The sequence below is a fragment of the Coturnix japonica genome, chromosome 2, assembly GCF_001577835.2.
Source record: "Coturnix japonica isolate 7356 chromosome 2, Coturnix japonica 2.1, whole genome shotgun sequence".
Taxonomy (NCBI): Eukaryota; Metazoa; Chordata; class Aves; order Galliformes; family Phasianidae; genus Coturnix; species Coturnix japonica.
This window is the reverse complement of record NC_029517.1, coordinates 23938526-23952822: the sequence shown is the minus strand read 5'-3', so window position 1 is coordinate 23952822 and position 14297 is coordinate 23938526. Positions and strand designations below refer to the sequence as shown.

General features: G+C 37.3%; 1 protein-coding gene across 1 annotated transcript in view; it reads right to left on the bottom strand.

Moving 5' to 3' along the window:
* Nucleotides 1-1596: 1596 nt before the first annotated feature.
* Nucleotides 1597-14297, bottom strand: part of PHF14 (PHD finger protein 14) — a 170403-nt gene continuing 157702 nt past the window's right edge. Inside the window, exon 18 of the mRNA XM_015853575.2 lies at nucleotides 1597-2156. Coding sequence (XP_015709061.1) covers nucleotides 2082-2156 — 75 coding nt within the window. The 3' untranslated portion in view covers nucleotides 1597-2081. The remainder of the gene's footprint in view (nucleotides 2157-14297) is intronic.

Below are 14297 nucleotides of genomic sequence, written 5' to 3'. Positions count from 1 at the left end.
TGGAGAGATGGATAAAGATCCCAGTTTATTTGATTGACAGTCACACATTACCAGCTTCAATTAATTCTGTCTCTCATCAGTTGGTGACAAGCCAGAGAGGACAATCATTTTCATTCTTCATGTAGTGACTGCTGGCCTTTCCCTGGTTAGTGCTGGTACTCCACAAAAGATGGAGAACATGCCTGGACTGCCTGTCCTGGGCTGCATTAATTTGATTTTGTGCAACTTGGTATTCTAAAATGGGCCAAAATGTGCATAAATGATATTAATTTTACATTAACAAAGTGAATCTTTATCATCTTTGACTAGAATATCAGGATTCTTGTATTCATCTATTCAATATGTACCTTGTTGGCTAGACAGAATTTTTATCTTTGTATTAATTCTTATCACAATTTTATAAGTTACTTTACCATATTCTAAAAAGTAAATTGCCAATTTTAAGTGTTTTTAATATCCACTGGCATAATTTTTAGTATATATTACTTTTGATCATTGTGCTTTCATTTAGGATCAAGTGAAGGGCCATGACCAGAATGACTTTTCCAGAGTATTTTGCATTGAGGGCAGAGATGAGATCATTAAAGCAGCATAAACTAATCCAAGAATTCAGAAGTAAGAGGAAAACACTCACAGTGACCTTTCACTTTCTACAATAATTTATCTAAAACAAATGTTCCTTTAATTCACTTTATAATGGTAATAATGGGAGAAGGCTGGGTAGCTCTTAGAGGTTTATCTGCAGTAATTAAACATTTTCTTCTCCAGAATTTCTTTTTCCATAGATCAGACCAGAAGTGCAATTCACTCAGCTGGGAAAACACTTCTAGAAGGTCAAAAAATAAACCTATGCCATTTCCTTCACCTACTATTAAAAATGCATCAAACTACCCATGAACATTCATGCTGTATATCATTGAACATGAATGGGCTCAATGACCTGTACAGAACAAGGGTATTGAACAACCTATTAGACATGCTGACAAAAATACAATATTTGGGTCATATTATACAACATAAAAATAATTATTTCAGAGTTACGCCAAAAGACAAAGCTTACTTAAAACTACAGACAACTTTTATTCTTCACAAGTCATATTCCTAACAGAGTAGGATAAATATATTTTTGTTTTGGGTTACTGTTCTATTTAAATATAGTTTTGAAATTTGTCTTATAGTGTTTTACAGTTCCTAGCTGTTCTTTAAGTCTGAAGCCAAGAGTGTATCCAACAAATATTGTGGAATCTTTTTGTTGTTGTTTAAATTTGCCTTTTTGTTGTTGTTGTTTTTTCCCATTCAGTAACAGATTTTAAGTATGAACCCCCCCCCCCCCCCCACACACACACACACACTTGAGCCTTACGCTTTTTCTTTCATAATGTATTTGCAGATTAAACAGCAATCTGATATCAGGAAAAACACAGATTTCTCGTTGTTTACATCAGAAACATTACAGGAAAAAAAATGAATAAAAGGAAGCAAAAAAAAGATTTTCCATAATAATTAGGTTCAGATTAGGTTTGAAATATAAACAGATTCCACAATATATGAATTTTACTTTTAGGAAACTTTCATGCCAATATATTTCAACCTTTGCCAATCTGACTGCTAAAGGACATACTTGAATGAATGAAAGCAAAACAGGAAATCTCATTAAATGTTGCCAGCAGCTTCAAATTATTATGAATTTTCCAACATAGTATCCAATAATTATATTAACTTCCCAATAACGTAGTTAAGCATCTCTCATTACAACTAATTGAGAAAGTACAACAGATTACCCAAACTCACCATTTTATGAAAAGAAAATGACATTTGTTCAGCTCTGCTAGCAGTTGAATGCATTGGTGTGCAAGGACAGTAATAACAAAGTCAGCACTGACCTTTCTGTGGGTCAGAATACTACGTATAAAAAGTTGCTAACATTTTGTAAGTGTTGAGCTTGGAAGCTTTCCTGGTACTTCTGAGGCTTAAGCAAACTCTGACCTTAAGGTCCATGGCTCTGGGAACAGCTTTAGGCATAAGTATCTCTAGATATAACCTGCCACCAACAGGACAGCGCACAGTCTGAGTTCCAGTCTTCATTGCTGGCGATGAGGAGCATGCTGGGGAAAATCCAGAGAAACTTTCCAGGATTCACAATCAGACTGGTCCCCCTGCCACAGAGCAATAAAATTCACATTATTACTGCTATTATTATTACTGCTGTTATCCAGCTAAGAGCAGTCAGAGCTACATATAACTTAGTGCATTTGGCTCCAAGATTGTAAGACAACCCACACAGACTGCACTGAGCCAGCTGGGCAGAACTGCTCTTGAGGTCTGGGCAGCTGATGTCTCACAGCATCTGTATTGTGAAGCCTCAAAACTGGAACAAGTAAACCTAATTTTGAGGCATAAAATTAATAAGCATTCAATTCTGAACTCCAGTATAGTCTCTGGGAGTTTACTTCTAAGAAAATATTTATTTAAATAAATAAATGTGGTCACTGCACTGAGCTTTTTGATGTATATGCCCCACTCTCCACATCCATGGCAGAATACACGCACAGCCCAGTGCTACAGAAGGTCTCTGTTGCACCTGTCCAAAATAGAAGCTACAGCTTTTGGGCAAAATAGATGTTGTTGGAAGATGCAGGAATATCTCCATGCAGCCAAGCCCTAACAGATCTCAGTATTTTATGCACTTAGCAAAAAAACAGAAAATTTCCTGCATGCTTAAAACAGGCATCCATCTAAAATAACAAGGGTACAATAATACAGTGGTCATAGTAATATTAACAATAATAATTACAAAGCAGACAGTTCTGTAATGAATATAATGATGATTTCTTTTCTAGAACTTTGCCACGGCCATTTCAGACCAGCGTCTTTACATATTATGAAGACAGCAAACACCATCATTGATTGTTTCTTTTAACTTATGGGTTTCCAAATATTTATGGCTGAAATTAACATCAGAGGCAAAATATGCTCAGAAAGGATAGCACAGGGAACACTTACAACACATTTGAGAAGTGCTGCATGGGGTGAAATGCAATTATTAGGAGTGACAAGACATGAAGCTATGAAAGCGATCTCACTGTGTGTGGAAACAAAAGTATTTTGCAAACAACCTAAAGGGATTAATTTGGTGTAGTAAAATAATAAGTTCTCCTTTCTTTTACGTAACATTCAATTCTGCCCTGATAGTGATTTTTCTGAATGGTAAACAGCCTACCTGGAATAACACATTTGTTTAGAAAGATGAATGTTGGGAATGGAGAAGAGTGAACGGCAGTGAGACAAATGATTCTTGTTGCGTCATGTCTGTCTTTTCAGGAACCACTATCTCCCACCCTGGCTGCTTTCTTACAAACATCACTTACTTAATATCAAATGCAAAGTTTTCACCCGGTAATAATCTTTCCCAAGAAACTTAAACCCAGGGATAGATTTTCACTGACTGGCAGGATAGATTATTCCAAGTGCTTCTTTTGTCACTTGACCCAACATACAAATTTTACAGAGATGAAGAGAAACTGGCTATTATTTAAAGTTCACTTTTGGAGAAAATTAATGAATATGTTCAAGAGTCCTGAAAATCACTTAAAGCAAATCTTTACAGAAAAGATAAACTGTTAGACCTAACGAATGAACAAAGTAAAGATCCGCTGCTGAACACAAATGCTTACTGGGTCCCTCAGCAGAATAATAATACTGAATAATACATGTCATTTGTAGCCCTTCAAATGACCAAAATCACCTTTCAGAGTGGCAGTGCCTGTGTGTGCATGCTCGTGTGTAGGTTTCCGGGGAGGAAAAAAGCTTCAGACCACAGAATCGAGATTAATATGCTTTGCTCTCATTTAATTTGGCTCTTTATAAGGGGGGCAGACAGTGCCCTGGGGGCAGAACAGAGTCTGCAACCCATAAAATTTCCAATAATTCAAAAGAAAAATCTAAATTCTCCTTATCATGAAAACAACAGTGATTTAAGTGCCTGCAAATGGAATTATTTGTCAACAGTTACACGCTCTCATAGAATGAAGCCCAATTCAACATTATTCTCAAAGAAACCATATCCTTTTCTTTTAAGGAAAGATGGGAATAAAAATGAGTACTGTACAGACTGATAAAGGGGAGCTATTGCTTTCCAATAAGGTAAATGACACAATCCTGATCCCAGGGTAATTTGGCATAAAACTGGTTTTCCTGGTAACATGAAAAGGACATTGTGTGTGGAGTCTCTTCCTGTTGATTCATTCCCCCTTTTCAGGCTCCGGCGCTGCTGGAACAGATTGTCTCCTCCTCGTGCGCAAACCCAAGTGACATCTGATTCACCCACTGGCAGCTGTTCAAGCCTATCTGGACAAGCAGGCCTCCGTGAACTGGGGACTGCAGTTTTTTCCACAGTGTTTATCAGCTGTTTTCATGCTGTTGAAACGATCTTGGCAATATCATTCACAGTAATCCCTCACCCCTTTGTGCCAATGTTTTTTTGAAACACAGCTCTCCTTGCTTCTAGGTGTGTTATCTCAAAAGACTTGTGCCTAGGAAGGCTGTGCAAATGATCACTTAAACTGTACTCCTCTGATGATTCAGATGGTGTGTAAAATCAGTAACCTGTAAAAACTAATATAGTTTTTTTGAAATGCAATTAAGTTAGCTAGCTGCCTATTTAAATTTATTGTTTAAATCCTTGAAAGCCTAGCAGCCTGCAAGTGGCAAAACACTCCATACGTTAACTAAATACCGTTTATCTGAGCCCTATTCATATTCTCAAATATCAGAAGCCATTTCAGAGGTTTGGTTATCCAACGAAACCCAACGTTAAATTTATGTAAGTAAATGAAGGTCATGACTGTGTCTGGGCTGACAGTCTGTGGCAATAGAATGATTTTTGTATACAAAAGGGGAGGAATTTAACTGATTTGTTCTTGCAGTCATACCCAAGAGTTGAATTAAGGAAAAAAAAAAAAAAAAAAAAGCAAATGAAACAAATTGTAATAACCTCAAAATATCTCTGACAAATATCTATCTTACAACTTATTCTCTGAAGGAAGGAAAGGGACAAATCCATACCAATAGAAACCCCCCCAGCACATAGAATGGTGCTTTATATTGTGAATTAGATGTTATCCAGTGAAGCCTGCTAACTGAGAATGAAAGTACAGCCTATTCTAAGCATTTATAAAAGCATCTATCTATTTGATGCACATACATCAGTTCTTCAAAGCTGCCCTGAAAGACAGCAACAAACAAGATATAAGCAAGCTTAAACAGTACCAGACAAACCAATTCAAAGCTACAAAGTTTGGATGAAACAAACAACGCAAAACTCAGCATGGGTCAGTGCAGTGTTAGCAGCAGAGGAAAGAGTTGATGTGACTGCACTGACAGATGTCCGTGCTCAAAACACATCAAAAAGTACCTTCACAATTCAGTGGTTTGTGTATACGAGATGGCCAAAGCCAAAGAATGAAACCTGGGTAAGATTTCTCTAGCTGCTCATGAAACTGCACATTAACCATCTTTTTGATCACATTAGTGGTGGAGAAAGTCCGGCCTTCAAAGTAGAAAATGTTTACAGATTAAACAGGATATAAGCAGTGTATTCATAAGCTCTCCTAAACATCCCTTTTACACATTAAAATGGCCATATAAGGATTAGTGAAACAAGTATAACGGTAATGGCAATGTTCCAGTCAGAGGAGGAATTAAGTAGTAATATTCTATTTATTTTTTCCAGTAATGAACAATTTATTGCCAAGATTAAACAAACAGCAGGAAATACAAATTTTTACCTAACAGGAAAATTCTCTTAACCATTAAGGCATAATACACTGTTATTTATCAGGCAGTGCTCCAAAGAAAGATATCAAGATTTCTCCCATAATCAGTCATTAAGGACATATCAACCAGTCTCTCCTACCTTTGAGGTGATGTGGCTGTGGCTCTGATGCAAAGGAGATGAAGAAAACTCTCCAAGACACCTTTTCCAGAGTGCAGATCTTGTGCATTTCGTTGCATATTCAAAGAAGAGCACAGTAGTCATATTGTGATAGCTGGTATTGACTAGCCCCTAGATGTAACCTGACTGCAGAAATTTCCCTAATTTTCTACCTGAACTCTCCATTTAGAATATAGAAGAAGTTCTCTAAAGCAAGAACAATCCAAATGAGAAAATCTCATTTAGTAAGCTAAGCAACATTTCAGGTAAGCTTAAGTGCCAAGACACTGTAAAATTAGAGGGAACATGCCATTTTACTTTCTTTGAGGAAAGCATCTTAGAAGCCAAAACAAAATGAGAAGGTTGCAGGTGATCTTCTGTAACTTAAGGGAGAAACACAGTGAAATGATGAGGAGAGCAAGGAAAACCCATCAGAATCACTTGAAGAAGTGGTGACAGCAGACATCCTCCCCCAGTGAAGTCTTCATATGATAGTGTTTCTACTGTGCAGGAATGTGACAGGATGCAACTGAATCAGTACATGCTTCAGTAACAGCCTGGGCTAGATCTGTACTTTATGCAGGATTTGACTTGCACAGAGAACAGAGCAAAGAAAATGGATCACCTACAATCTTGAATACTGTGTTCAGTTTGGGGCCCCTCCATACAAGAAAAACACAGAAGCCCTAGAGCACATTCAGAGAAGGGCAACAAAGGTGGTGAATGGTTCAGAGAATAAGCCTTATGAGGAACAGTTTTGGAAACTGGAATTATCTAGACTGGAGGAGAGGAGGGTCAGGGAAAACCCTACTGCTCTCTAAAACTACCTGAAGGGAGGTTGTGACAAGGTGGAAGTCAGTGTCTCCACCTGAGTAACTCTAGTAATAGGACTAGAGGGAATGGCTTCAAGTTGTGACAGGACAAATTCAGGTTGGATGTTAGGAAACATCCAAAAGAATGGCCATGCATTGGAATGGGCTGCCCAGGGGGTGGTTGAGTCACTGTCTCTGGAGGCGTTCAAGAAACGTTTTCACATGTTAGTGGGGAATACTCATCATAGGTGGACAGTTGGACTGGATAATCTTGAAGGTCTATTTTGATCTTTATGATTCTACGATTTTTTATGATCTGATGTAAAGAACTTCACAAATTAATAATCTTCATAGTTTAACTTCACGCTTATTCAAATTCCTCATATGTTAGAGACAGAAAAATAGATTGTCCTATATGCACTCAAAGAAAGGCATATATTTCATCATTTGATATGCAAGATCTGACTGCATACTTTCTATATGCTCCTTAATGTGTCCGTTAGTGCTATTCCAAGTAGTTAACAAGTGAGTAAGTTTTGCTAGAATGTCTTTTCAGGTGTAATTACAGTATGCTTGTACATAGTTGAGTACCTGAAGCATAACAGGCATCTTGAGATTATGAACTATACTGTTTTTTTGGTGAAAAATACCCTATATTTGAGCTTCCACTCAGAGTCAACCTCTGGCAGTAGCTTATGCCTCAGTCAAGATGAGCTTCAGGGAAGTACTATAGCAATTAGCATGTACAAGAGCTAGTTCCACAGGGAACTCAGAAATAAGAGCTTTCCTGCTGAGTTATATAGCAGCAGTGTGAAAATCAAAATGTTTTGTTTTAATACTTCATGCTATTAACATTATATGCTGAATTCTCTTTATGGAAACAAAAATCAATTTCTGAAGTGGCTGATAAAGTTAAGAAACGCCTAATGCCAAAATGGAATATTCAAGGTTTTTTGTTTGTTTAGTTGTTTTTTAAAGTGAGAACATTGCAAAAAATAAAATCAGAATCACACTAATAAAGATGCAAGCAAAGTTCTCACTTTTTTTTTCCTCTTTGTGAGCTAATATGCTAAATAAACTGAATATTTGTAATATGCCATTTCTCATAGTTACGGCCCTATTATTTCACAGAGTTGCTATGGACAGGTATAATAAATAAAAGTAAATTAGCCAAAGAGACAGCAATATTCTGTCCTTAGTTACATGTAGCTGTTTGGTTACAGTACATAATTAGCATATAGAAATAACTTCCTGTCATGTTTTTTTTTTTAATATATTGCTTTGCCATAAATATAAACCTTAATCAACAGGTTGGATTAGGTTTTACATTAGAAAATAAATAGAAGAGCTAGTCTTTAAATGGAGAAGAATTATTTTGATATTCATCCTTCAATAACCACTACAATCTATTTTGTAACTGTCTTGAAAAAGTTGATTTGGCGATGCAAACATCCTCTGTATATCCCATAAAGGACATACAAACCATTTCCTTCAATTAGCAAAGTTAAGATGACAGATAGCAAGATTTTAAATTACCTTTTATGGCAAATGGATATTGTGATTTTATTAGAGCTCTATCATAGTACAACTTCATTTTATGACATAAGCATAATTTGACCACATTCTTAAATATTTTTAAAATGAATACTCACTGCCTGGGATGTTATGAAGTATGTTTGTTTTTATTGCTACTGAATCACTATATTAGCATTTCTACAAAAGCAGAACTTCTCTGTTAGCTCCTGTTTCCCCATGAAGACAGCCATATAAATAAATTAAGAAGTTTTTCACAGTGGAAATTGAAATTCTAGCTCCTACTACAAATTAAATCACCCTGCAACATGCTTCAAAAATGAAAGTCTAACATATTTTGTGGCAAGATGTGAAGCAGAAATCAAATGAATGGTCACATACACATTTCAGTGTAAACCCATGCACACTCCTATTACTGTGAATCTGAGAACACCTAATTCTGAGTAGACACTTTTTTGCACTGGAAACCACTTCCATTTCATAGAAATTCAGAATGAAATTTTTGTCACCACTTCAGGGTAGTCCATGGTAGAAAACATTTTGCAGATCTGGATTCAGAACCAAGGGCAGAACAGCGTGGGTTTCACTGTACTGATCTAAATTAAAAGCCTGTTAATGAATAAAGAATGTATGACTATATGTGTCTGCTCTGTTGACAGAATTTATTTCTTTAAATACATAAAACATTTAGGGAAGAGTAATTCTACAGTGTGACAGAAAGCACAGCAATAATAGCAGAGTGGAACAATCCCAGGCTGCAGCAAAGGAGAACAAGCTTAAATGAAGCAGCTGCAGGCACAGAAACAAAGGAAAAAAGACTGTTCACCTTATGAAGACCTCCAGTAGTCAGGGATCTCCAGCAAAATGCTACTGCCTCCACTACCAACACCTAAGTGAGGTCTGAGAAGGTGTGGATCCTTGCTGCACCCCTTCCAATCACTCAGAAGCATTGCATGCACCTGAGCTCATCTGGGTTGGCCCTGCCTTCCCACCAGGTGCTCAATCACAAGTTCGGGCCATGATTTAGTATTTCCACTACACTAAGGAATGCAGCCTCTGCTGAGTCAAAGCCAATGAGTTTTATGTAACCAATGTTACTTATTATAAATTAATAAAATAGCAATAAATTGACTAGAGATGAAAACTGTTGCCAATAAGTGTCAGCTCAGTACTCTTTCAAGTGATAACAGAACTGATATTTCGTCTCAGAAGAAACAGTGTGCTCTGTCAGGAACAGACCTACCAAGTGCAGGGAGAAGAGTGGCAAGAGAAGGGCAGAGGGAGTGGATAGTGGTGGTGCTCTATCCCAGCCCCAGCTGCTTTAGTTTGCCTCATACAACTGTCTAGCATAAACACTATGCTGATAACAGTATAGCAGGAACAGATAAGAATACAGTAGAAGCAAGCATGAGATCTGGGTTATGGCCGATGTACTGAGAATGGAAACTCTACCATGTGAGTGATGTCACATTGTTAGGGTAGGAAAGATTGCTCGTGAACATGGTATTTACATAGTAAGAGAGGTCAGTGGGAGAAAGTAGGTGGTGGGTAGGATGCCTGGTTCCTTAATGATGTTGTTGCTCAGCATGTTGTGATATAGCAGCAGTTTGCTAAGTAAAGCCTGCAAAATGACTACTTACAGGTCTCCAGAACCATTCTGCTATGGTCATGTACTAACAATGCTACAGCAAATTATCTTTTTCACAGGACATGGTATAGAATAATTTAGTATGGCAAAACAAGATAGTTTATATAATAACGTGTCATATGAAAGGTTCCACTGCTTGCCACGCTAGCACAGGTTTAACTCCAGAGTTTTTGGCAGCTTTGATTGTTCCCTGTTTTAATCACTGCACCTTTCTTGACATCGGTGTCTGTTGTACTTGACTTCACCCATGGCTCTGTTTTTCCCCAAATTCATTGCTTCCATTACCCGTGCTCACATAACTTACCTTGCGTTGGCAGGAGGGGAAGAATATACAGCTTCTTCCTTGTGAGGTAGTCAATAGTGTTTCAAAGATAAGCCAGGCACCAAAGGGTTGTAAATAAATGTCACTTCTGTCTTCAAAAGCCCTCCATATGTGACATGTGCAATGCTTTTAGTCTCACTTGACCTGACCCAAGGGGAAGATGTCAGAAAGCCTCAGCTGAATCAGAGCTTCTGAGGCTACAGCCTCACTGGAGAATTACCACCTTATGCCTTACTGCTGTTCTTTAACAAACGCTAAAACCTTAGGCTTCATTAAGACGTTATACACATGAACTCTCCAGTGAATGATTGTCAAAAGATGAACACATCTTAGCTTAAAAGGAGATTATGTAAGATGTATTCTAAAGCAGCACATGCAACTTCATAATGTCAGTTATTCTTTTTTTTCCTTCCTTCCTAGATAAAATTAGCTCACAAGTCTTCACAGAAACACTGTAGATTACATTTTGGGATGGTTATATTTCTAACAGAGCATTTTCTTTACATGGATTTAATGAAACACTAAGTAGGAACCCCCACAAAAGCAGAGAATAGCAACAGTTACTAGAAGGGCTCTGCAGCCAGCAGTTTCAACACAGCATGTGAGCGGGGTGAGACAGGCAGCTCTTAAGAGAAAAGAATTTACATTCATTCTTCTGAAGAAAAGGAGAGACAAGGGAAATTCTTCAGCCAGTGCTACCTATCAGAGTAAAACACTGATTAAAACATTATTTTCTATATGAAATTCTTTTTATTGGCAATTATCAAATGCTTCATCTATGGTGAGATGTTAAGATATGATAAAAAAATTATCTTCTTGAAAGTACAATAACAAAGGAGGAAAACAAGAAAAGTATATCTTTATCAGTGTTCTCTGGCCATAAATTCAAAACAACAAATTCTTTCCAGTGTACATTTTGGAGATTTCTTCACTATTTTTTAGAAATACTATGTATGTATCATCTTGCAAGTTCAAGCTTGTGTGGTTTGTGATAAAGTCCAGAGGTAAGTCACTTTCCAGAGACACAGAACTGGTCATCAGTGGAGCAGCAATTCTGCACAGATGAAGAGCACAGTTTATTCCTAAGATCAGGAATAACAAAATCCTTAAGTTTCTTGTCACTGCCAGAACTCAATGACATTAAACTGTGTCAGCTTGAGCAAGAGAAGGGATAGAATAAAGAGGAAACAAGAGCAACACAAAATCAGATACCTAATTTGTAGAAGTGGCTTATCCCCACTTGCAAAAAAGTAATGGAGATTCTACAGTAACACTCAAAAATGTGGTCTGGGTAAGTAGTAAATTACAAGAAACACTGGATTTCTGTAACTTTGGTGATGGAAGCCCCATTTAATATGAAAAGACAATGAGAAAATATTTCTTTTTTCATGAGAAAAGCCATGAGAAAAGTGGTCCTCGAATAGAAGCTGAAATTTTAAATGACTAGGAGTGAATTCCTGAGGAATGCTCTAATGAGAAAATGAATGGTTTTGAGGAAATGCTTCATCGTATCAACTAAGTCTGCATATATCTAAGTTCCTGAAAATTTACAGAGAAATAGAAATATATATATATACATATATATGAAAAATAAACAAAAAAACAACCTGCTTCTATTGTCATTTATTTCTGAAGGAATAAAAATAATCAAAATACCTAGATTGCTGAAGCAAAAAAAAAAAAAATAATAATAATTAAATCTGGTAGTCATTTTTAGAGAATGAACAGCAGCTACACAGTTTTATATTTAAATGTAGTGTCAGTGTGAGCCCCAAGAGCTTTCCTCAACACCCAGACTCCAAGGCAACGCCTGGATTCTGCTCAAAGTTGGGAAATTGGATGCAGCATGAAGCTTACAGTAGAAAAGTGCAGCTTGCAGAGGAAAGTGACATTTCCCTCATATTCTCAAGGGGAAAACAGATACATTTGGAGCTGATAAGCAAAGCATTTTTTCTCCCCTTTCTGTTTGTACACACAAGCTGTTAAGTATATAAACCTGAAATCATTATTTCAGAATTATAGAATAATGCAGTTTGGCAGGCAGCTCAGAAGGTCTGTAGCTGAATCCCCTGCTCAAAGAATGGTCAGCTTGAGATCAGACCAGGTTACTCAAGGTTTTCTCTTAGAAGAATGGAGTCTGCATAAAAAATGTAGCTCTGAAAGAAACAATATATATATGTATATATATGTATATATGCTATATTTCATTGATACAGAGAATTAGAAAAGCAGCTTGTTCAAACAGATTTAATTCTGTGATCTAAAACGATGTAGTTCACTCCAAAGTAGCTTCATATGAATTTCCATGGAAACTACAACAGATAGAAGAGCATAGTGACACTATTTGGTAGAGCAAATTCTCAGCTATAAAACTATTTTTTCAACACAGATATCACCATTAGCTGTACAATTTTGCAAGTGATGAATAAAAGGTTGTATGTCACAGCAGCTGGAATCTCACCATTGCTGAAACACACCACCCGCAACCTCAAAAAATCACAGAACTGTAGGGAGTTGGGAGGGATCTTTAGAGATCAAGTCCAACTCCTCCACTGAAACAGGTTCCCTGCAATAGATTGTACAGGAAGGCACCCAGATGGGTCTTGAATTTCTCTGGAGAATGAGACTCTACAATGTCTCTGGGCAGCCTGTTTCAGCGCCATGTCACTCACAGTAACTAAGTTCTCTGAATTCTTCAACTTCCTTGTATTAATACAAACTTCCTGTGTTTCAGTTTCTGCCTGTTACTCCTTGTTCTATTGCTGCATGTCACCAAAAAGAATCTACCCTTAACAACTTGACTCCTGCATTTTGGATATTTATACACAGTTATGAGATCCTTTCTCAGCCTTCTCTTTGACAGACTGAAGAGTCCCAGCCTTTCCTTGTACAGGAGATGCTCCAGCCCCTATTCATCTTTGTGGCCCTCAGTGTGCTCACATCCACTGTTTGGTCCTCACACACATTCAGCAAGTGTTAATGAATGTCACTGGGTGTCGCTTTTTCTGCATGGAGGAATGCAGTTCCACACCTTTATTTCATATGCACTTCCATGTCAGACATCATTTTCTCAGACCGCCCCTCTGCTGCCAGTATTTCATTATGCTGGCCTATGACAGCAAAGGCAGATGTTGGTGCTATGGCAGTAGAGGTTGAACTTTCCTGCCAATATTCCGTTACATTTTGTTCCTGTGGGTCAACATAATGAAATAGGAGGTATTACCTTCAGAGTACCACTCATGGAATTGTTTGTAGAAGAGACAAATAAAGGTAAGTTTTGTTTCCTCATGCCATAGATAAAATATTGTTACTAAAAGTAACTGCAATACAATTCATAAGTGAAAGTGTGTTATATTAATTTGACTTCCTGAGGACACTATGCCCCTGCTGAGATGATAAATTTACCTAAAAATTAAAGTCTTTTAAATGTAGTAGTACAAGTTCAAAGGCAGTGCTACCAAATCTGCTATTTAATTGCTGTCTTTCTTAAAATCTTTACTGCCAGCTTTGAAAACAAGGCAAACTGGCTATTCCATTTTCAGGGGCTGTGATCATGAGGCACAGTGGTATTTCTAGTGGTACATTTAACTTAACTGTTTTTGGTCTTCTGTGAGATTTTAAAACAGAAAAGCTGTAATGTGGTATTACAAAACTACACTCTTCTCATTCTATGTAATACATGAACTGAATGTAACCTAGTATTTGAAAAAAAAAACCAAACAATTTTTTTTTTAATTTTTTATTTTTGTCTACTAAACTAAATTCTAGACTGTATTTAGATATCTGTACAAATACATATACTTGCATCAAGGTAATGGCATCACTGATTTTCCTATCATAGAATCACAGAATCGTGGGGGTAGGAAGGGACCTCCAGAGATCACTGAGTCCAACCCACCTGCCAAAGCAGGTTCCCTACACCAGGTCACACAGGTAGGCGTCCAGGCGGGTCTTGAAAATCTCCATAGAAGGAGACTCCACAACCCCCCAGGGCAGCCTGTTCCAGTGTTCTCACCCTCACTGTAGAGAAGTTCTTGCACACATTCGTGT